Genomic DNA, 24,899 nt, shown 5'->3' with positions numbered 1-24,899 from the left:
ACAATCTGCAGACACACTCAGCTCAATCCAACACACCATGTGTGAAAGGAACAGTAACTTTGGTGTCTTTGGAAAGTAAATACAGAGTTACGCCAGAGCTAGCCTTTTTTTTTTTTACTGTTTGGTTTTTGCTTTTTTTGTGAAAAAAGGAGGTTTTTTAAAATTAGTAATAATAATTTTGTTCACATAGATACCACATTTGCTGGGCAGTTACTTATTCTCTGTTGAACAGCTCTGCATGTTGTTGCTTAGATAAACCATCATGGCGGGCATCAATCGGATCGGGTCTCCTATGGACTTTTGTGATGAAGGACTGGAGGAAGCCCCAGGAGTTGTTGAAAAAAGAAAGCGTGATTTGGAAAACAAACAACAAACAAAGTCACGTATCTTTTTTTGCAGACTATGGTTTGCTTCTAATCACGTCATGTCCCCAAATGATGCTTTCTAAACATATACGTGCATTGCGGTGGGATACATACATCATCATGTGTATTAATGTAAATATTGATTGTGAAGTATAGGAAATAGAATATATCACATTAGCCAGTAGATGTTATAGATTGACGATCTCAGTCTTCTAGCCTGTGTAACAATTATAATGTGATGCATTTCATTTCACCCTTTGCCATACATTGCGGAGACATATAAAATATATTTTGGTCAATTCCATAATATATCAATTTTAAAAACTTTTCTTGAACACAGATAACTCGTCCCATTTTGCCATGGAATCAGATGAAGGTTCTTCTGCTTCCATAAATAGAAGCTGGAACCAGTAGAAGATTGTTCAGCTGAAAACAAAACTAGGCAGTAGAAATAAATGAAGTAAACCATGAAGTGGTTATAGAGCGGCCAGATTGCGGAGTGTTGCAGTTGCTTTCTGCCTTGAGTATCCAGGAAAAACCTGCACATTGCCAGCCCATACACTAAATGAGTTGAGCCTGACTTATCCACTCCGCTTCTGTCGCCAGGTGAAGCGCTCACAAAATCTGCAAAATTGTGACACAAAATCTAACTTTGTAACAACATGGTTATTGTCATAAATCATGCAGTATATAAGAAACTAGATACTGTTGAGCCAGGTGTTATGAAACAGAACAGGCATAACTGAACATCACTGAAATGAGTTAGCAAGAGGCCAGTCTCTTAAATGGCTAAGATAGCCCATAAAAATCAAACTGAATTTAAAAGGAAAATGTGCCTCATTGATCCCTCCTCTTGGAAACAAACAAAAAGACAAACAATGAATATAGAAAGCTTAGTTATAAAATGTGTTATGAATTCATCAGAATCTACAAGAATTTTTTGAAAATGACTTAATTTATACTGTTTTACTGGTTTAGTTGTTTTTCAAAAAGTCTGTAAAATCTCACCCCGACATTAACAAAATTAATTTGTTTTTAAGGGAGATGACACACAAAAGGTAAAGAAGCATTTATTTTTGCTGATTTTTTTTCTTGAAAGGACAAATTAAAATGAATCCTTAAATTATAACAGCTTTTTTGATTGGATCAATTGAAGATGTGAATCGCAAGATAGGAAAGTTGGAGCAGCGTCTTCAAAGCTACACCCAGCTGGTTGTTGAGAGTCGTGCATCAGATCACCCAGATGTTGAGATCCATCCCACCAGTGCTCGTGGTCGCATCAGGTACCAAGAGAGAGGTATGCCTCAATTGCAGGCTGAATATAACCACATTTGTTCTATAAATGTCAAAGACTAAAAGACGCAGCATAACTGTCCCTGGATGGTTCCTGATTTGCCTCTTTTTGCTAGTAGTTGCTTTATTCAGTGTTCATTGGTCGTTTTTTTGTTGTTTTTTTGTTTGTTTTTTGTTTGTTTGTTTTTTTTTTTGTGTGTGTGTAATCTCAAAAGCCTCTGATTTTTGTTTAGAAGTAACTTTTCTGTCTTAAATTCGAAGTTAAAAAGGCCTGATGACAAACTAAGAATTATATATTTATTAAGCATTCTTTTGATGCAAGTGATCTTTTTTGTTGTTGCTCAGCAAATATAGAGATTAAAAGGGCACATAAAACAGCCGTTTTTTAAATGAATACATGTGCACATAAATGGGATTGCAAAATTTCACTGTTTAATTAATTGTATAAGAATCATTTTACAATAATATTTTTTATAAATTCTCTGTATAACTATAGTGTTAAAACTAGTCCAACTATTTTGAAATAACAAATTTGACATTTCCATGTCAGATCAATCAGTTTATAAGCATTATCATTTCTGATTTCATTTTTGATTTTGTTCCAGAAAGGGAAAACCGAGATGTGTGCAAATTTGCTGGAATATATACACTGAAGTCAAGTATGTAATTTTGTTGTGAACACACACACACACACACACACACACACACACACACACACACACACACACACACACACACACACACACACACACACACACACACACAGACATTCATGCTTTTTTATGTGTATGTATGTGTGTGTGTGTGTGTGTGTGTGTGTGTGTGTAGTTGATGGTCAGATTTCTTGTACATTGCTTTATATAGAAATAACAGTACACTACGTAGAATTTATATTTGTGGCTCTGGTTCTAGAAAAAAGCTGTCAAAATGCAAATTAAACTGTCTTAAAGGTTTACTACAAGTTTAAGGATATTAATTTATGTGTGGGATGGCATGGGTCGATTCCACTGGAAACACTGCACAGAGTTCATTGATGGGATAGTTTTAGGTGTGCGCATGTGTGTGAGTATGGTGTGTGTGTGTGTGTGTGTGTGTGTGCGGTCATGCGTGTATTAGTGTGTGCATGTGTGTGTGTATGTGCGTGTCGTGAGTGTGTGTGTGTGAGTGCATACGTGCGTGTGTGCATGTTGTTGTTGTTATTGATGCTGTTTTTCGCTACTTTTGTCTTAATTGAAATATAATATGTGATTTTACCATGTTATTTTCAGCTTTCCTGCCAAATCTCAGCACCAGAGTAAAGAACATTTCAAAAATAAGTATGAATCCTGCGAAAGAAAAAGTAGTGAGTATTATGAATTGCTGGGTTTAGTTATGGCTGGATTTTTAAAAATCTGTTTTTTTTGTGTGTTTTTTTTAATGAGTGTTTTGTGGCCAGTCATTATTTGTATTTGTATTTCTTATTATCACAACAGATTTCTCTGTGTGAAATTCGGGCTGCTTTCCCCAGGGAGAGCGCGTTGCTACACTACAGCGCCACCCATATTTTTGTATTTTTTCCTGCGTGAAGTTTTGTTTGTTTTTCCTATCAAAGTGGATTTTTCTTCAGAATTTTGCCAGGAACAACCCTTTTGTTGCCATGGGTTCTTTTACGTGTGTTAAGTGCATGCTGCAGTGTTTTATATGCGATAGAGATTATAAATCTGTATGTTTGTGTCATGTGCACAGACATTTTCAAAGCTTATAAGGGCTTGTGTGTGTGTGTGTGTTAAAATGATAATAGTAATGCAGCTTCACCTCCCAATCAGGGAGGTATAATGTGGGTTACAACAAGTTATACATAAAATGATAAATAAACTAAATGCACCAGTACACCATACACAGACAAGCATGTGCACATGCAAACAAACCCACTTGTGCACACACATGCACACATTCAGAGAAGTTCAAGAAGCACATTGCTCAAGAAAATGGTAGGCAGAACAGATGAGGTGTGTTTTGAGAGTCTTTTAAAACAGAACAAGGGAATCCACTTGACGAACTAAGAAGGGCAGGGGTATGTTTTTCAATACTGCTTAGCCAAGATATGCCCTGGCCTGGGAGTTTTTTGTTTCTTAAAGTGTATTTGTGTGTGTGTGTTTGTGTGCATGTGTTAGTGTGTGTGTGTGTGTTTCAGTGTGCAATGGTTTAATTTTGCCTGAGTAATTTATATGTTGTATGCTTGTGTATATATATCGGCTTCTTTGTTCAGCTTGTGTGTTGTACAAAAGACTGTATTTTGAGTGCACATGTATGCATTATATGTATTGTTATGTTATATGTGCAACTGTATGTGCATACGTGTGTGTGGGGAGTGTGTGTTTATGCGTGCACATTCATATGGACTAGTATAAGTTTGTTGATCTAAAAAAAAAACACCCAAACCCAAAATTAAACAGGGTGTGTGTGTATGTGTGTGTGTGTGTGTGTGTGTGTGTGTGTGTGTGTGTGTGTGTGCTCAACATAGATGTATGATTTTATGTACTTTTTGTTAACTGCAGGTGAAAAAAGATAAGGATCCCAGCAAGCCCAAATTTGTTGAGGTAAGTGCCTTTTAAACACATAAGAAAGAGAGTTAAAAGTCGCATTCTCAGTGTATGAGAAGAGAATCATGATCTCCATCCAGTATTATTGTATTGCTTCCATCCCTGGAAACACAGTTATTATTATTCTTTTTTTTATTGTTTGTTCTTTTGAAGATATATTTTTATTATAAAAAAAAACCAAAAAAAAACCACAGTCAAGAATTGATGAAGATAATTGACTGCCTTTGTGGTTCTGTGTTTGTAACTGGAGAGTCAAGATCAGTTTATATATATATGTGAAAGACTGGTTTCATGGGATGTCAATGTTCAGTCTCTTTACTTTTCACTTTTTAAGTGAACAGACTTTTCATAATGTACACATTTGTTTATTCACTTACTTGTTCATTCATTCATTTATTTTAGTTGTTCTTTTATTCATTAATTGATTGATTGAGTAATTGATTTTTTTCCTTATTTATTTGATTTTCCCGTCCTTCCTTCAGGTTGTCTTTCATTTTTCTTTCTTCCTTTCCTTTCCTGATTCTTTTTCCTTCTTTCATTTCTTGAATTTTTGATTATATATAATTCTGTTCTTTATAAATGCTTTACAGCTGCACCAGTTCCCTGGTTACGACCCATCGGAGCTGACACCTTTACCAGGTTACGGAGCCACAGAGATCCTGCAGATTGTTGTGGATGCTTCTGTCAATTTAGATAAGAAGGTAAAAGGGTGTTTGTTTATCAAGGCCACCATGTGAAAAAATAAGAAGATGAAGTATAGAGGATGGATTGATTAAGCCATGGCAAGAATATGCTTCTGAGGTAGAACGTCTTTTCATCAGAATGTCTTGAAAAGAAGTTTGTTGTGGAGATTGTTTGAAATCAGTCATGATAATGTTTACCATCGACTTTTGTCAGAAGTCTGACTGAAGGAAAGTTTGGAGCATGGTAGTTACCATTTCCAGTTTTACACATATAATTGTGTTTATATGTGGTGCAGTAAGTTTAGTCTAAAAGAGAGAAGAGAAATCTCATCCGTGTCTGTCCATTTGATGACCACATTTTCAGTGTCACTGGCCTTGTTTAAGGGTGCCAGGTTACAACTGCTTATGTGGAGGCATCACAGTCTCTTGTCCACCTCTCACTGAATTGTTGCAGAAATGCACCATCTTTTTTTCATTTGAATCATTTGGAAAACCACTCTAGGAATATTTTGCATAACAGTGTTCAGGTATTCTTTAAGTTGTTTTTTCCTTGTTCAAAACACTGTACCTATGGAATAGAGGAAAATAAGTGCAGGTAACAACAAAGGAACTCCTCCATCATTACAAAATTAACTTTGCAAAGATGTATATGAGGACTTGAAAAGAACAAATAATATAGGTTGGGATAGATAGATTAATGGAGGGTGAAATTAGCATTTCAATGCCGATTCACTCTGAGGGAGAGAGCCAGTTGTGTGCCTGATTCAACTGCGTTATTGTCTCCTGTCGTCTTATCAGATATCTAAGCAGTTGTGACCCATTAACACCCCTTTATGGCAAATATCATAGTTTATAATTAGTGGAGTTCTCTATCATAATGGGGGAAAATCCCAACCAGTGACTTCCCAAACCTGCCTATGAAAGTAGATGTAAAGAATAAGAAGAAAACAAAATATGAAAATACATTGTAAAAAAATAAGAATAAAAAAAGGAACAAATAGAATACATCTGAAATGATTTGACTCTGCACTTATGTGTGTGGATCCAAAACAAAGATGATATGGAGGACATATTGCCATTGAGGCTAAATGTTGAGAAAGTGAGCATCTGGGTCTGTTTTGCACATTTGTATTAGTTAAACATCAGCTGGATTTTCCTTCCCTAAAGGTTTTTAATTCATTTCTATCATAAGGTCTCAGGTTTTGAAAATATGATGGTTTGAAAAAATTTACAGCAGTCAAAACATTTTGATTGGTAGGAGGACTGTGCCACCAATCTTTGCTAGATCAAATATAAACCATTTTGATTTATTTATTCTCTTACAGAATATATCACAGTTTGACAATTATGTGTTTGTAATTCTCTTGATGTGTGCCACTGTAACATCTAATTTTGTTAGATTAAACACAAACCACATTTCAACACATACTTTGTTTTGCAAAACAAACAGTCACTGTTTAATATTTGTGTGTTTGAAATTCTCTTGATGTGTGCTGCAGTTCTTTTCACATGTTACTTTATATCAGACTGGTCTTAACACATTCATACTTTGTTTGGTATGTGTGAGCATATTTGTGTTGCAGATATATAAACGTGTGTGTGTGTGTGTGTGTGAAAGAGAGAGAGATTTTACCAAACAAATCTTTTTCAATTGACATACTTAAAAAAAATTCTTATCAGTCATTAATTTCGTTTAGATTTTTCCAAACAAATCTTTTTCAGTTGACACACTTTAAAAAAAAGAAAAGAAATTGTTATCAGTCATTACATTTTGTTTCAAAATTGCATTGTATCATTAACATACCCTGATGTTGCTATACCATTCCATGTGCAGCCTCAGTATCGGCCAGAGTTCCAACGTCTCTTCTTCTCTCCCATGTCACAAGCTGTATTACAGGTAGAGTGTGTATTTGTTTTGCTGCTCTCTTTAACTGTCGTGTGTGTAGATCTATGCATGCCCAATGTATGGATCTTTAACATAAAGGAAAAGTGCAATCCTGACATGTGGAATAGAAGCAACCTGCCCTGCTAATTGTGTTTTTGATAATTAGTTAGCTAAGTAGAATGGCAAAGATGGATGATACGGGTAAAAAAAACCACCCAAAACCAAGGTCCTATACCTGCTGCATATGCTTAGTGTTCATAAAAGAACCCACAGCAACAAGAAAGCGGTCTCTGACAACATTCTGAGGAAAATTCTTTTTTGATATTAAAATAAAAACATCTACAGACAGGAAAAAGAAGGGGACAAAAGGGGCGGAGATGCACTGTAGCAGTGCGCTCTCCCAGGGGAGAGCAGCCCATTTTCCACACAGAGAAATCTGGTATGACAAGAAAAGGGATGCAATGCAGTACAATAAATAGAATACATTGTCCTTTGAATGCTTCCTCTTTTGTTCCTTACTCATAGAGTTCTTTGAACATATGTATTTTGTGTGGTCGATGTGAAAGACTATAGCTCCAAATTGTTTTGTTTTCTTCATCTTTCAATTGTTTTCATCTATATCCTCTATGATACTGTCACTATACCTTCTTTTGTATTTTACTGATATTGTTCCTTTCAAGCCTTTTAAAAAAAAATAGTTTAGTTTTTGATTTTAGATCAGCTCCCGTGATTCGTATAGGAATTGTCAGAAGCACCACATATAGATACCCTTCTCTCAATCATTTTTTTTTTGGTGATATTGACAAGTGTTTGTATGGTATTTTCTTTCTTTCATTCCTACAGGACATCTTCTGGTACGTGTTCCTGAGCAACTTTCAGCCCAGTCCGAGTTCGCAGCAGAAGCTGTTCAACAGGACTGCCCACAACTATGTCAAACTGCTTTTCTATGCCAAGGACCCTCTCTTTCGTGACACTTTTCTGAAGGTGAGGGATGCTTGCGAGTCTAGTTAGAATTTAAATAAGAAGTTCAACTGTTTGTAGTATAAGGATTTTAATGTTACTGTGATAGTGATTTTAGTTTTCTGGATTTGATTTTGAGCTGAGATGTTTAATTTTACTGTGGGGATGCTGATCTTAGTGATGATGTGGTTGATGGTTTTTTTGTTTTTTTTTAGTTTTTTTTTAATTGATGTTAAGATGCCTGTGGTTAATGCTCCCATGCCATGTTTATTTAAAATTTGGTTGAATGTTTTACAAATCAGTATCAGTTCATGTTGATTTTACCATTATATTAATCTGATTATGTGTATATACAATAAGAGTGCATGGGTACTTGCATACGGGCGGGTATGTGCATGCGCGCATATATGTGTGTGTTTTAAATGATGGAAATTTATCAGACTTGCTTTGCTATGACTGAGTTGAGTGTTAGTTTGTTATGTATATGTTGTATGTCAAATTTTACCGTTTTGCTTGTAGTTTGTGTGTACCACAGACTTCACCACACTTAATTTCTCTACGAGATAATAAAGGTATTCTGATTCTGATTCTGATTCTGATAGCAGATGATATTTAGCAGTGCATGTTTACATCTGTTTCCTCATTTTCCTTTCTTTGTTTTTTTATTATTATTTTTTTTTTTTATCTCTTTTATCCTTTTTTTTTCCAGGTGCTGTCAGTATTGTGTTTTTATTTGCAGCTTATCAAAATGTTAAATCTGTGTTGTGAATTAAATTCTCTCAGCATGTCTCCTTTGTAATCTGTCGCTTCTTCATTGGTATTGTATTTATGTATTTCATTATTTATTGATTATTTGTTTATTTCTTTACTTGTTTCTTTGTTTTCTTACTCATATACTTCATTTCTTTCTTTCTTTCTATATTTCTTTCTTTCTTTCTTTCTTTCATTTGTTCATTTCTGAGTTCACCAGTGGACAGAGGTCATCAGCCAATCATCCTCAGACACAATCAACAAACCCAGCTGCCTGACAGATACGGTGTGTCCTTTCAGGATTACCCAAGACTGATGTCTCAGGCAGTGTATGCCTCCTTCTGCTACTGTTTCCCGGACTCCTACCGCCAGTTTGGGGAAAACTTCAAGAATGAACTCGTCTACCTGGTCTACGGCTGGATGGCAGGTGTGGTTTTTATTAAGAATGCAAAATCATCATTGAAAGATATTGCTCATCCTTTTTGCTGGTCATGGATCATAGGTACACGTGTAGCTTTCTGTTGACGGATCAGGATTAAAATTTGTTGGTTTTTTTTTTTACTTCCCTTTCCACTAGACTTTGAGTGGTGATCTGGGTGCTAGCCTTTCGGATGAGATGAAAAACTGAGGTCCTTCATGCAGTATGCACTCAGTGCATGTAAAAGAACCCATGACAACAAAAGGATTGTTCCTGGTACATTGCTGTGAAAAAGCCAACTTGGATAGTAAAAAAAAAAGAAAAAAAAAAACAAACAAAAAAACAAATACACTTGCAGATGCGGAAAAAGACAAAAAAAAGAAGAAAAAAAAGAGGTGGCACTGTGATGTGCTCTCCCCGTTTTCATACAGAAAAATCTGTTGTGACAAAAAGTGGTACAATACAATAGAAAATAATAGAATACAATAGAACATGATAGAATACAATAGACAACAATACAATGCAATGCAATACAATACAATACAATACAGTACAGTACAATACAGTACAATGCAATACAATGTTTTGGGACACACAGGTAATAGTTCATATCCAGTACACACTGAAATGACGTTTGTGAAGTTTCATCTCATTCATATCCAGTACACACTGAAATGACATGTTTGTGAAGTTTCATCTCAGTATGCATGTTAAGAGATGGAAAAAGTCTTGAACACAATGCTGATTAATGTTTGCAGTTTTCTTCTACTTTGTCCCCATGCACAATTGTCAAGTGAAAGGTATATAAACTGACAGACTGGCAGTTTTCTTTTTAGTGGAACTTCTTTTGGTTTGTTTTTCTGTACTTTTTATTTATTTAAGTGCAAGCTGATGAAAAGCTTTAACCTTTTTAGGCAACATTGGCTTTGAATGTGTGAGCCTTTGTCTAATAAAGAGCTTAAGTAACTCTATTTGTTTGGTGTTAAAGAAACATGATCTTGAGAAAATTTCACTTTAGTGTTTAGTGTAGCAAACAAGTGTTTGCTGACTGGCACTTCCTATGAATGAACCCTAACATACAAACCTCTTCATTTTCTATCCTCTAACTTCATGGGTGACAAGTTGATCCTTCTCTCGTTTCTGAGAGTGGGTTGCTCTGTTGTTCTTGATGTTTATTCTCAGCTGTTTAGTCAGCCATGTTCCATTGCAAGGAGTATGATTAACTCACTCCGGACGAATAGTTTTCTCCCTTGCTTTCCCCTGCAGACGATCCATTTGTTTGGGTAGAAAAAAAAAATCACAAAAAATGCAAAACACAAAGTAACTGAGTGAAACTCCCTGTACTTGACCCACTGACCCCTCTACACATGTCGTGTGTGCGCCCACCACCCTCCCTCTCTTCACAGCCCTCAGAAGCTGAGTCACTGTCAGTACCTTCTTGCTGGTAGCTTTCTTCACTGCAGATACCTTATTCAACATCTTCATCATCCTCGTTGATGTCGAAACCTTCAGTTTAAAGCATTTCAATCTCTTCAGCAGCAGTAAAAAGCCGCTGTCGTGATCTAGTTTGCTCCAAAAATTTCCATTTGTATCGCCAGCAACGCCATTTTCGATGCGTATGCAGATTAGCTTGTCATGTGGGGTACCAAGGTCAACGGCTGGCCAGCGAGTGTATAGTTATGGAACCTCATGAACAAACTTTCCATTCGACCCTTGACATGTTCGCAATGCCTGGTGTAGCTGCGATTTTTATGCTACCCCATGAGAAAAACGTGGAAAAAATTTTAATTGTCGAAACCACTATAGCGTTCCGTCGTCTGGAACACTACCTTACGTCACGAACGCTAAAGCGTTCCATCGTCTGGAGTGAGTTAACCACTTGATAAATAAAATAATGAGGAAAACTGTGATTTGATACCTCATTTAAATTCTCTGTAACAGCAGAACAACTGAGGTCATGTCAGTACTACTTCCTGCTGTTTGACATCCATCTGATCTTGATGTACTAAAATGTGTGAGGGGGTGTATTTGTGCTGATGTCCTTTTATCATGTTTCTTGATCATTTTGTTATTTGAGTGCCTTCTAACAACTGTTTGCTTGTCTGCTCTCATATCTATGTGTCCAACGATACTTTTATCACAGCAATACATGTTTGTTCAACTGATTCGCTTGTTTGGGCACTGACAAATCAGAAAAAACAGCTTGTGGTACAAACTAGTTTATGCATCTGTTCTTCCTTTGAAGCTACCTCTGTGCTCAATCACTCCACTGTCAAACTTTGTCCACAGTGAATGCGGCGTCTCAACGTGCTGTCAATGAGTTTGTTCGTCATCTCTCTGTTGTATCAGTCTCCTGTTTATGGTGTGTGTCGTCATCACCTGTGATCAGTCCTGTAGTCAGCGTACTTGTCAACTGCACTGTTCGTTGTTCATGATCGCTTGATATTCTCTGACAGATTATATTATATCATATTGCATTGCTGTTTTATTTCAACTGATTTGTCAGTGTGAATTTTGGGCTGCTTTCCCCAAGGGGAGCACATTGCTACAAGTCAGCAACACCTTTTTTTTTTCTCTGTCTGTAAGTGTATTTGTTGTTCTATCAAAGTGGGATTTTCTACAGAATTTTCGCATGGACAACTTCTTTTGTTGTCCTTTGCACCAAGTGCATGAAACACATGGGACCTCAGCTTTTTGCCTCATCCAAATGACTAGCATGCAGACCACCACTCAGGATCTAGTGGAGGGGGAGAAATTACTGGTGAGTGTGGAATTCAATCCTGTGAGCTCAGATTCTCTTGCTTTCTAGGCAGACACATTAACACTAGACCACCACACCAGCTCAAAAGTGCTACACACTACCTTGCAAAGCTCTGTTGTTGCAGGTATCCGTCCCTCCCCACGATGCTGGTCAACCTGGCACCTGAGCAAGCTGGAGCCGGCCAACATCAAGAGCAGAGAGGATGTGCTGAACAAGAGCAAGAAGAAAAGTCTGTTGAATGTATTCTTCCAACCACACACATACACAGACTCAGTAACAGACAGACAGACCACACACACACACACACACACACACACACACACACACACACACACACACACACACACACTCACCTACTCACTCACTCACATACATACACAAATACTGACCCACACTTTTATCATGTTGGTTTCACACCACAGATATGAGTAAAATGTTTCTACAGACAACACTTTGTAGCTGCCCCATCTGCCATGTCTTTGTCAGAAATGTGACTCACTCTAGGTTGAAAACTGCCAAAGTGTAAAACAAGTACATGTGACAACTTTACATCTCTTCCATTTCTTCAAAATGATTTTGCAAAGATTTATGGAACTAAATAAAGTTGGGTTTTTTTTTTAATGGGTGTGGAAGCAAGGAAGAGAGAGAAAATAGGAGGACAATATAACTTCTAAGCCCTTGATAGACAGCAGTTGGGGGCCACTTGAATTCTCTATGAGGGGAGAGCCAATGGTGTGCCTCATGTGACTGCAGTTTTGTCCCCTATGGACGTAAGGTATCTTGGAAATGGCGGCAAACTATTATCCATGTCAAGTGATTCAGAGACGCCAATCACTGTTTTGTCTGTTCTCACTCATTGCGGGGAATAGTAAACGATCCAATGACTTCCCAAAGCTGCCACTGAAGGATGCATACACGCACATTGTAATTACAGTCTCTCTTCAGCTCTACCGTTCCCAGTGAGGGTGTGGTATTCAGAGATAAGACCTTTTATACTATTGGAATGAGCAGAATGTGTTCTGCAGTACTTGTAAACTGAACTAACCCTTGTAAAAAAACCCTTTGTCATATAGACCTTTACAGATAATGACAATAAAACGTCAAAGTGTCAAGCGCAGCCATTCCCAGCATCCTAATGGAAGGCCTTTTTTTTGGTTCTCTTTGTCTTGTTTTTTGCTTAAAAAAAAAAAATCTCTTTGTCCCTTTTTTTATTTATTTATTTGTTTTTTAAAGCAACCAACATGTCCTTCAACTTTGACTACCTGGACTCCCTGGTGTCAAGCCACCCCAGCCAGTACCCCTCCTCCCTGTCGCTCAACCAGTCGGCGTCCAAGTCCTCCGTCGGCTCCAACTGGGGCCAGCGCCGCAACAACCGCAGGACGCGCAAGGTGTCCCGCATCAACCCTCCCACCACGCACCGCAGCCTGTCGCCCAGTGGTAGGTTCTTCTGGTGTGTGTGTGTGTCTGGGTGGGAAGGATTGGGGGGCCGGGGTGGGGAGGTGGGTTGGTGTGTGTGTATGTGGGTGGGTGGGTTTGAGTGATTGGTTGTTATTAGTGGGTGATGGCCTAGAGGTAACGCGTCTGCCTAGGAAGCGAGAGAATCTGAGCGCACTGGTTCGAATCACGGCTCAGCCACCAATATTTTCTCCCCCTCCACTAGACCTTGAGTGATGCTCTGGACGCTAGTCATTCAGATGAGACGATAAACCGAGGTGCCATGTGCAGCATGCACTTAGCTCACGTAAAAGAACCCACAGCAACAAAAGGGTGCTTATGTGTGGGTGTCATTAGTTTTATTGGTAGTTTTATTAGTATTAGTATCATTATTGGTACTAATATGCCCCACATGAACTGTACTACCGTTCATTGCAGCCTGTCACCCAGTGAAGGGTTCTCTGTTATTTTTGTTTTTTGGTATTAATAAAGTGAAGGTTCTGAATGTAGGGGGTGGGGTGGGGCGGGGCGGGGCGGAGGGTGGTTAGGTGGGTGTTTGTGCGTGAGTGTGCCTGTGTATGTGCCAGTGTGTGTTTCAGAGAGTGTGAGTCAAGTCTAAAGTCAAAGTAAAAAATGTTCACATGTCGAAAACAAGGCCTCTGGCTCATCACATACAGAAGTAATTAAAAAAAACACAAAAAGACACATTCATCTAAGATACATTAGAATATAAACCGTACAACATGCACATGAAGACATGAAAACAATACATAGATATACTGCAGTAAAGAGCAAAAGATGAAATCATACACACACAGACATAGACAGTGACACAGAGAGAGAGGGAGAGAGAGCGCCACACACACACGCACGCACGCATGCACACACACACACACACACACACACACACACATCACAGAGGAACAGATGAACAGAAAGAAACAACGCAACACACTGATAATCTCTGCATGCCCCAGGAAGCCTTGCTGTTCAGAGCAGTTCTCAGGCGAAAAAAATCAGCTGGGATGAGAGTTTGGAAAGCCATTGTGCACCCAGTGCACAGATCTCTGAAGAAGCAAACTCTTCCAAGCAGTCTTTGACAGGCAGGGGCATGTTCTGTGTTCATTTCCTTATCCATTTTATTTGTTTATTTCTTCAGTTTTGGTTACATATCTTTTGGTTGAATAGTTGATGGTTTTTTGTTTGTTTTGTGTGTGTGTGTGTGTTTTTCTTCCATACTGCCATGACAATTGTTTTTTTCAGAATGCTTTTTGAATTTCTGATAGACATCACACCAGTCTAGATCACCAGATGTTTTGCATGCATGATCAACACTTTCCATCTTTCTACATCTGATACCAAAGCAAGCTATCATGGTGATGGTTTTGATGGACATAAAAAGAGAGAATTTGATGGTGGGATGAGGCATGAGAAGAGCGAAAAGGGAGTGTGATTCTGTTTGAGAGATGACACACTTAAGTTTTGAAATACACTCTGTGTGCATGTGTGTGTGTGTGTGTGTGTGTGTGCATGCGTGCGCACCAGTGTAAGTGTTTCACCTTCACCACCTATCCCTTTACCAAGTTAACATTTCTTGATATCATTGAGGCACTAGTGAAGACAATCTGTATCTGTGCGCTTGTCTTCAATTTTACATCTTTCCACTTTAAGTGATGTAAGTGTGTGTCTGTCCATCTGTGCACTTCTTTGTCCATGTGAATATAATACGCGCATTCGGTTATTGTCACATCAGTTGCCAGTGGCAGTGTGTTTAATTGCAACACAGCTGCATGTCTTTTTGTTGTTTTTGTTCTGTAATGGTTTATATTGGTTTATTTTGATTTTATTGAATTCATGGTTTATTGCATCTTATATTGTTTCATTGTTTTCTTTAGTGTTTGTTGTATGTAAGGGATTGATGTTTCATCAATCTTCACTAAGCTCATCTTTTGGTCTCAAGCTATTTGCATCAATGACAGCTCATTCATTATGGTATCAAATTGCTCCTGGTTCATTTCAAGTTATGAAAAAATAAAGAAGTGACATGCCATCATTTGCTATATGATTTCCATTTTTTAATTAATCTAGAAATATCACCAGTTCCAGATCATTTATGACTTTGATGTGATCATTTTTACACAAACACTGAAAGATACACACAAACTAAACGTATGAATACTCGTGTGCATGCACATGTGTTCATGCACACACACACACACACACACACACACACACACACACACTTGTGCACTTGCATAACATAGTCATGTTTAGAAACATAAGTTGATTTATATCTTCTTTTTTTTTTTTTGATAAATAGTATTTGGAGAAAAAAGATAAAAGAACAAATATATCTGTTAGTGTATCAGGGTGATATACTTTATTGAAAAAGAAAAAAAGCTAACAAAGAGACAAAAAAAAAAAACAAAACAAAACAAAACAAAAAAAAACAACCACAGTCTCTGACAACAACCATATGAGTGCTATTATGTATGGCAAAAATAATCCCCACTCCCCAAACAAAACTGAATAAATCAATGAACAAATGGATCATTCACCACACTCACTAACACCTGCAATACATGAGAATGGATGAGTAAACAGACAAATGAGCAAATCAGATGCATCAATGATTTATCTGTCAATTCTCAAGGCCTGGCTAAGCGCGTTGGGTTAAGCTGCTGGTCAAGCATCTGCTTGGCGGATGTGGTGTAGCGTATATGGATTTGACCGAACGCAGTGATGTCTGCTTGAGCTACTGATACTGATACTGATATGGTTAGCACACTCACCAATACTTTCAAGGCACGAGAACAAATCAGTCAGTGAAGAATACAGTCATTGAATACACAGATGAATCATTCATCAGGCTCACCAACTACTGCAAGGAATGCATGAGAAGGAGCAAACAAATCAATGAACTAACCAGTCAGTAAACACACAAACGAATCGATCACCACACTCACCAACACCAACAATGTATAAGAACAAACAAATTAAGCTTTGAATTATCAAGTCAATAAACACACAAATGAATCAATCATCACACTCACCAACACCTACAAGACATGAAAAAAAAAAAGGATCGATCAATGAACAAACCAGTCAATAAACACACTAATGAATCAATCATCACACTCAACCAATACGTCAAAGACATGAGAACACAAATGAACCAACCAAATGAATCAGTCAATGAACACAACCACTCCAGTAAACACCTCCCTCCCCCCATGCCCCTCCACCCCATCAATCAACGCCAAGCCGTATTCACCATCTTTTCAGGCCAGCACTCTCCGACGCCCTCACAGGACCTGAACGCGATTGAGACAGTGGCTTACGCCCAAGATGGACTCCCTCTGAAGTCCACAGCAAGAGACGCTCTGGACACGCACAGGAGCACCCAGGGCAAGCAGGCATCATCGCGGGAGGGCGCCGACACCCAGCGCACCCTGAACCCCAAGTTCCCTGGGAAGGAGAAAGAGGGCATCGAGGCGCTGAGCCCCATCCGGGAGATGACCATCGAAGAGGAGGCGGCCCAGGACAAGAAGTTGTCGCAGTACTCCATGTCGGTGATGAGAGACAGCATGAAGGAGATGGACGACAATGAGATGAAGGTGTTGATTTGAGAGTTTTGTTGGTTTTGGACTTTGTGAGTAAAAAACTACAAGCAAGTAGAGCACGAGTTCATTAGAGACTTTAGATGATGCAGAGATTTAAATATGTTTCCTGTTTTGAATGACTGTGTGTGTGTGTGTGTGTGTGTACATGTGCATGTGCATGCCTTTGGTAGGTGGGTTGGTGCGTGTGTTTACTTGGGTTTTATGGTTGCTTGTTTTGTACATTTGATCAGTGTGTTGCAAGAGAGTGTCTTGCAAAGGTGTGTGTGTGTGTGTGTGTGTGTGTGTGTGTGTGTGTGTGTGCCAGCCAATTAGCATCTAGTTCTGTAAGCCATTTACTTTTTTTTGTTTGATGAGAACAGTTTTAAGTTAATGTTCATATTTGAAAAATCCTATAAATCTATCATTTTAAAGAAAAAAATTCTGCTTTAAATTTGTGGAACAAGACAGTTGATCTAATTACATATATACATACGTGTATATCAAATTTCCATGTTCCTTTTGTTTGTTTGTTTTTCATTTTACATTACTGTTGCAATGACTATATAGTTCATTCTTTCTCAGACCTTTCATTTTTATTATTATAATGCTTTTAGTCCCATTATGTGCTTTTCATTTGAAATTAATGTTGCTACAGTTAGATAGATTATATAATTCTTCATCAGACCTTATTATTCTCTAACTTGATTTTTTTTTTTTTTTCTTAAGTCCCACCCAGCATGCAAAGGACCCGATTTTCTGAAAGCAGCTTTCAACATCAACGGGCGCAGTCCCCTGGTGGCCCACTTTCTGCGTATGCGGAACCTGACGTCCGACATGAACCTGGTTGTGAGGATTCAGCGCACAGAGATCGACAACCTCCCTCCATATCCTTTTTTTTGTGTGATTCTGCATTCCTTTTTCTCTTTTCATATTTATTTTCATTATTACTATTACTGATATTATTGTAGCCGTGTTACCTGAACCGAGTGGTTATTCAAGGGTACGGTACAAAAGACTTAACTAAATGATGATTTACTGAATTGAAGGATAGACAAGAATTCCCGCGCACAGGCCAGGAACATATAGAGGCCAGTCATAAATGGGTTTTTCTATTGTTTTATTTACAATAGTTATGAGAGAAAAACTAAGAGGAAGACATAAAAAGAGAAGATATAAGAAGAGAAGAACTAAGAAGAGAAGACAGTGCCTGGAATGACACAAACAAATGTCATTAGCACAACATGTCGGCACAAGTGAATAATAAAGCACATGTATACATATTACATGGAAAGACAACCACTTAGTAATGCATATGTGTGAAGACTAAAGACTGACATCAAATGACATTTCTAAAACATTTAAATAGTGCGGTTAAAGTGATTGAAGCTGCGCTGATTTAGTGAAAGTACACTGACAGTATAGATTAGGTAAAGCTTATAATGTGTCAAAGTGACTCAAACGAATCAGTTTATCATGTTGCACTATACTGGAGTAAGCCGTATAGGAGAGGGCATGATAACTAAATTACAATTAACAGACTGATACATATCAGGTGGTTTTAACCAATAACTGATATTAATCCAACACTATCTTGTAATCATGACAGAATACTACACACATCTTAGAGTAATGAGAATCAGTGAAACACTAACCTTCATCAGTGACAGCAAATGAGAAAGAACGCGTCATATGCACTCACTAGAATATTCTCGAACAAACTATCAGTGTCCAGAGACGTCATTGACTGTGACGTTAAGAAGAATCAATGGAACACTGCTCCAAGCATATGACGACATGGCAATTATTTAGATCAATCATAGCCGAGCTGTGACTAACATGTCAAAGCAATAACTGAACAAAGCAATAACTGAACATACTCATATGAACACAAGTACTGTGTCGAACAATACAATTTACAAATCAACACATTCTACACACTAGTACTTAAAGCGATACATAGCGGGATGTCAGCCGTTGTGGGAACACACTCTCACACACTGCTTGCAACGCAGCAAGAGAGAGAGAGCGCGGATCTGGTCAGATGACTGACCAGGTATGAAGTGACCACTCATTACTTGCTGTGCCAATTTATGCAGGTTAAGCGAACTACAAACACAATCACGTGGGCTGCGAAGCAGATTGGCCCTAATCAGGCCAAATCCGACAACTGTGTTTCTTACAAGGTGTTCAGTGATAGACTTCTAAATGATTCCTTAATCGATTTACGTCAGATAAGTTGCAAAAGAAAGAGCTCAACGCCTACTTTCTAATGAGTATAAAACAAAGTGTTAATTATTTAAGATGAATTTATAATCTTAATTTAAGTCACCTGAACAGGGTCAGTTTTAACAAGCTCATCGAGGAAAATTACAAATTGCATTAAATCAGTTTAACGTAGGCAAACAGAAATGGAATAGACTTAAAGATGGAATCGCAACAATTCTGCCAGTATATAATACTTGTAGTTTACTGATCCGACAAAAGAGATATTAATTAAATACGGTGGAGCAGAAACACAGATTCAAGCTCAGCCAATGATGTACCGTGACACTGGTCGAACAGCGAGTGTGTGGCGAGAAGGACAGAATGATGTAAGCGACTTTGCGTTCAAACTGGGAGTGACGTCACACATTCTGCGTGCGGGTAAGTTGCGAAAACTGTCGTCTGCTAATACAGCTTGTGCGTGAATCATTATGTGAAGCCTAAGAGCGCTGTCTGAAGCAGGATGAAGCTAAGTGCTTGGCTACATCATTATGATGATGATGATTATGATTGTTGTTGTTGTATTTTTATCATATTTATTATAATACTATATATATATAGTCCCTTATCTTTAGTCAAAGATATACTCCAAGAGGGCGGGGGAGGGGGTGGGGGGGGGCCTCAAACTCTGAGCACTGGTGATCAGTGGATGAGAAGTCAAGGCCTCACCCAGCTCGGCCACTATGCCTGCTTTGTTTGTTTGGCTACCTCTGACCCTTTTGAGATTGAGATATTTCATGTTGTTAGATTGAAAATAGGGGGATAGGAGTGGGGGGGATGTGTATGTGTGTGGGGGGCAGGGGGGATGTATGTTGGGGGTTCGGGGGGGGGGGGGGGGATAGTGGGAAGAAACTAAATATTTGTCTGTCACACGGTATAAAAAAAATATCTGGTAGCTGAATAACTTTGTTACTTCAATTAAACGAAAACTAAACCACAAGAGTTTTTGCTGTGGATGTTGTTTAGGCATTTGATGTTGTTGACTACCCTCTAAACTGTGCAGAACAAAACAGATTGATGATAACCCCACTTCTCCCTTCCTTCCCCTCCCCACACTCCTCCCATCCCTCTCCCACCCTCCCTCTCTCTCTTTTGCTCTCCTTTACTGTGTGCACCTCTGTGTGTGTATTTGTGTGTATGCATGCACATTCAGCTCTGTGTTTGTGTGTGTGTGTGTGTGTGTACAAACGTGCCCCAAGTTTGGTGTTACATACTTGTGGCAACAAGACTACTTTATAACAGTAGGGCTGTGAAAGCAGGTCTTGTTTTGTCACATCGAGAGTACTAAGTATGTATGTGTGTCTGTGTCTGTGTATGTCTGTGTGTGTGTGTGTGTGTGTTTCAAATTTAAGTATTGCACAAGTTAAAGTTTGCATGGAAAAAATACTTTCTTAACTCTTGAAGTACATTGGATGCACCAACCTATCAGGATGTGATCAAGCAGTCCTCCAAGACGGTGAAAACCATCGAGAAACAGTTCCAGGAGTAAGTTGCAGGCATTGCTGTGGCTGTAGTAGTGTCTGGGGCCAGGGGGTTGTTGGGGTGCCTTTTGTTGGGTTTATCTTTGATTTTTTTTTTTTTTTTTTTTGGTCGTTATTTTTTTTGTCCATGTTATTCTGAATTCATCAACATTCTAGTCTGTTTTAGAATACTATACAGTGGTTCTGATTTGTGTCTCTTTGACTTTATCATGAAAGATTTTTTGTTTCACTCATGAGAAAGGTGTGCAAGCTAGTGTGTGAGTGAACAACTTTGTTGCCTTTGATGTGTTGCCCTTTCTCATATGTAAAGTTTTGTTTTATGGTTTGCTTTTAACTGAAATACAGGCATCTGTTATGGATGAGAAATAGCTCTTACCCCCCACAGACTGTCGGTTCTAGTAATTTTCATCAGACACTCATCAGCATACCCCCAGAATCATGGCCTAGAGGTAACGCGTCCGCCTGGGAAGCGAGAGAATCTGAGCGCGCTGGTTCGAATCACGGCTCAGCTGCCGATATTTTCTCCCCCTCCACTAGACCTTGAGTGGTGGTCTGGACGCTAGTCATTCGGATGAGACGATAAACCGAGGTCCCGTGTGCTCGCATGCACTTAGCGCACGTAAAAGAACCCACGGCAACAAAAGGGTTGTTCCTGGCAAAATTCCGTAGAAAAATCCACTTCGACAGGAAAAACAAATAAAATTGCACGCAGAAAAGAAAAAAAAGAACAAAAAAAGGGTGGCGCTGTAGTGTAGCGACGCGCTCTCCCTGGGGAGAGCAGCCCGAATTTCACACAGAGAAATCTGTTGTGACAAAAAGAAATACAAATAATACTAATAATACAAATAAATAATTTGTTTTTTGTTGTTGTTGTTTTTTTTATTTGTGTTTTTGTTTGTTTTTCACAGCTCACAACTTTCTTTCTCTTTTCTCTGGAGAAGATTTGGTGTTGTGATTCTTTCTCTTTCTTCACGTTTTTTTGATATGCAGTCATTGTTTGTAAGTTTGCTGTGTAAATTATGTAGTGCGTGCGTGTGTGTGTGCATGTGTGTGTGTAGCCTGCATCATTAAATTTCATAACCTTTGGTTTTGTTACCCTGTTGATTATTGATTGTAAGGGCTTTGGGACCAAGGAGGTGGTTCACAATATAAATGCCTGTTATTATTATCATTATTATTATGATTATTATATTTCATCATCATCATCATCATTATTATTATTATTGTTATTGTTATGATTATTATTTTCATTTTTGTTGTTGTTGTTAAAAGTATGATTATTATGATGATTATTATTATCATCATCATCATTACCATAATGAACAAATGCCTATCATCATCATCATCATCATGATTATTACTATTATCATCATTATTATTATCATACTTCATTATCATTAGTAGTAGTAGTAGTATTGTTGTTGTTATTATCATTACCATAAAGCGCGACGTACGGTTTGTGATGACAGGATGTTTGCCCGGAACCAGAGGGAGTCTGCAGCATTCCTTAATGAACAGAGTGAGGTACTGAAGGAACACCGCCGGAGGGAGTCGGCCCTTCTGGCTAATCGGCCAGAGGTCAAGCGCCTCAGTGACCTCATTGTCCTGGAGCAGAGGGTAACGTGTGTGTGTTTGTGGTTGTGTGTGTGTGTTTGTGGTTGTGTGTGTGTTTGTGTGTGTGTGTGTGTGTATGTGTGTGTGTGTGTATGTGTGTCTGTGTTTGTGGTTGTGTGTGTGTATGGTTGTGTGTGTGGTTGTGTGTGTGGTAGTGTGTGTGTGTGTGTGTGTGTGTGTGTGTGTGTGTGTGTGTGTTGTGTTTGTGCATGTGCAAACAACTCTGTAAAGTTCTCAGAGCTTGGTCTCTAACTCTAACTGAGGATAGAAGCTATGTAAGTATCCATTATTAACCAATCAATCAATCAACTATCAAAAAAAAAAAAAAAAAAAGAAAGAAAAAAGTCCTCTATCTGGGGAGTTTCAGTTTCAAGGAGGTGGCGAAGTATGTGAACTGATCCACATATAATTATTTGCAACACCACATCTTCTGGTCGCCTCACCATTCCCCCGATTCCATCCAGAGAAATATGGCAGACGTTCTTTTTCATTTGTTGGTCCTTCAACTTACAACGCACTCTCCCAGACACTTAGATTAAGGCTCCCACATTGTCAGCCTTTAAAGCTGGGCTTAAGACCCGCCTTTTCAGACTCCATTTGACTGAATAAGTTAACACCAGGTGAAACCTACGCCATAGGTTTTAAGTGCTGAAACTTTTTAATGTTTTATGTATATATATGTGTTGTTGTTTTGTTGTTGTTGTTGTTGTTGATAAGTGTAGATATATGTACTTGTGTGTGGATGAGCATAGTTTTGTGGATAAGTGTGTAAATATTCTTGCCTTCTGAAGAAATTGTAATGGTGCTTAGAGGTCTCCAAGGGGATAAGCGTCTTAAAATGCACTTTATTATTATTTTTATTGTTATTTATGAAAAAAAAAAGATGAAAATAAAAACGTTAATGGAATTTTGAAAAGGAGCAGATTCCAGACCATTGCATAAAACCCAATGCAATGGGACAGGCCTTGAGAGCCCACCCTAGGTTTGTTATGTTGTGCATGTGACAAAGTCCTTCAGTCCTTCTCTTCTGCTTTCTCTTTTCTTCATATCTTCCTTTTATTCTCTCTTTCTCTCTCTCATTCTTTCCTTTCAGAAGAGTCAAAGAAATGCCCTGCCTGTCTCAGAGTAAAATCAAATTCAGTAATGCCCGCAGTTTTGAGCAGTTTCAGTTTCAGTTTCAGTAGCTCAAGGAAGCGTCACTGCATTCGGATAAATCCATTTTCGCTACACCACATCTGCCAGACAGATGCCTAACCAGCAGCGTAACCCAATGCGCTTAGTCAGGCCTTGAGTTTTGAGCAGAGATTCTTTAACGCAGGCGCATACACGCTTCTGTAGGGAGGAAGCACACAAAAGAAGTAGGGAGGAAGCATTCTGGAAGCATCCTGTAGGGAGGAAGCATTCTGGAAGCATTCTGTAGGGAGGAAGTATTCTGGAAGCATTCTGTGGGGAGGAAGTATTCTGGAAGCATTCTGTAGGGAGGAAGCACACAAAAGAAGTAGGGAGGAAGTATTCTGGAAGCATTCTATAGGGAGGAAGCATTCTGGAAGCATTCTGTAGGGAGGAAGTATTCTGGAAGCATTCTATAGGGAGGAAGCATTCTGGAAGCATTCTGTAGGGAGGAAGCATTCTGGAAGCATTCTGTAGGGAGGAAGCATTCTGTAGGGAGGAAGCACACAAAAGAAGGGGGAAAAAACAAAAACCACAGGCATTTTAGCTTTTTTTGTGTGTGCAATGTGCAGAAAGGGGTGGACTCCATTTCTGCCGGTGCCAGCCAGGCTGTGGAGGCAGCGCTGATGGCCCAGGATCTGCAGTAGAAAAAAAAAAAAAAAAAAAAAATGGCATAGCCTGAACGCTTGGCCGGCCATGGCTGCTGCTGCTGCTGCTGCCTTGGTGCGTGGACGAACACAGCTTCACCTTTTGAAAGGAAGGAAAACGCATGCTGGTTAAAAGAGGAAAGCCATGATATCTGGCTCAGTAGTCCTTGAATGTTTGTCAGACTATTTCACCGGTTCTGTTTTATTTCCTTTTTTTTCCCCCTTCTTTTTCTTTTTTTTTTTCATTTTTATTTTATTGTTTTTGGGTGTTTTTTTTTTGATGGGGGTTGGGGGGGTGGGGGGGAGGATGAGAGGGGTTGGGGGTTGGGGGGGGTTGGGGGGAGGATGAGAGGGGTTGGGGGGGGTGGGGGGGAGGATGAGAGGGGTTGGGGGTTGGGGGGGTGGGGGGGAGGATGAGAGGGGTTGGGGGGTGGGGGGTGGGGGGAGGATAAGAGGGGTTGGGGGTTGGGGGGGCTTGTCTGAACCTGACAGTTTTTTCTCTCATAATTGTGAGCAAAAGCAGGAAACGAAACATACACACACTCGTGCACACAGACACAGACACAGACACACACACACATTTACATATATATGTCCATGCACACACTTAATGTGTGATCGGTAACTCTGCAGTTGTAGATAATACATGGTAGCATGATTTATAATCAAAAGGAAAATAAGAAAGTAAAATCATGTGAATTTCAAAGAGAAGCATTCCACACAATGTGCACGTTTTATTATTTTGCCAACCGTTTTTATTTTCTATCCTTGAACTCAGCAGTTCAGACAAATCGTTCTGGTATCTTTGCCAATAAACACGCATCGTTCAAGTACTGCGTGCACACAGTGAGCATTTCTAAATAAGCACCAGCACTACTTGGCAGAACATGGGACCATGGAATTGGTAGTGTTCTAGATTGATAAATCAACTTTTATGATGCAACATTTCCTTAGTATTATAGGGACTTGGAATTGCTTAATAACCCAAGGAT

General features: G+C 38.9%; 2 protein-coding genes across 2 annotated transcripts in view; one reads left to right on the top strand and one right to left on the bottom strand.

Annotated features, from left to right (window-relative positions):
- LOC143292028 (tRNA-uridine aminocarboxypropyltransferase 1-like) overlaps window positions 1–63 on the bottom strand; it is a 6,678-nt gene extending 6,615 nt beyond the window's left edge. Inside the window, exon 1 of the mRNA XM_076602196.1 lies at window positions 1–63. This exon is cut by the window's left edge and continues 69 nt beyond it. The gene's annotated coding sequence lies outside the window, so the exon portion shown is untranslated.
- A 197-nt stretch (window positions 64–260) lies between these two features.
- Window positions 261–24,146, top strand: LOC143292027 (protein FAM227A-like). The gene is made up of 16 exons (XM_076602194.1): window positions 261–383; window positions 1,498–1,662; window positions 2,264–2,317; window positions 2,927–3,000; window positions 4,196–4,237; window positions 4,831–4,941; window positions 6,758–6,820; window positions 7,652–7,792; window positions 8,819–8,945; window positions 11,822–11,926; window positions 12,931–13,134; window positions 16,417–16,748; window positions 17,460–17,619; window positions 20,405–20,480; window positions 21,946–22,093; window positions 23,833–24,146. Exons 1-16 carry the CDS (start codon window positions 263–265, stop codon window positions 23,905–23,907), a joined length of 1,998 nt encoding a protein of 665 aa, XP_076458309.1. The 5' UTR covers window positions 261–262; the 3' UTR covers window positions 23,908–24,146.
- Window positions 24,147–24,899: the final 753 nt, after the last annotated feature.

The sequence above is a fragment of the Babylonia areolata genome, chromosome 18 (genome assembly GCF_041734735.1).
Source record: "Babylonia areolata isolate BAREFJ2019XMU chromosome 18, ASM4173473v1, whole genome shotgun sequence".
Classification (NCBI taxonomy): domain Eukaryota; kingdom Metazoa; phylum Mollusca; class Gastropoda; order Neogastropoda; family Buccinidae; genus Babylonia; species Babylonia areolata.
This window is presented reverse-complemented; position numbering and strand designations above follow the sequence as displayed.

Bases quoted from the DNA above. Each gene is read 5' to 3' on its own strand.
- LOC143292027 (XM_076602194.1), top strand. From the start codon at position 263: ATGGCGGGCATCAATCGGATCGGGTCTCCTATGGACTTTTGTGATGAA. The intron at 8,946-11,821 runs GTGTGGTTTTTA...CTGTTGTTGCAG, and splicing joins GGTCTACGGCTGGATGGCAG to GTATCCGTCCCTCCCCACGA. The intron at 11,927-12,930 runs GTCTGTTGAATG...TGTTTTTTAAAG, and splicing joins GAACAAGAGCAAGAAGAAAA to CAACCAACATGTCCTTCAAC.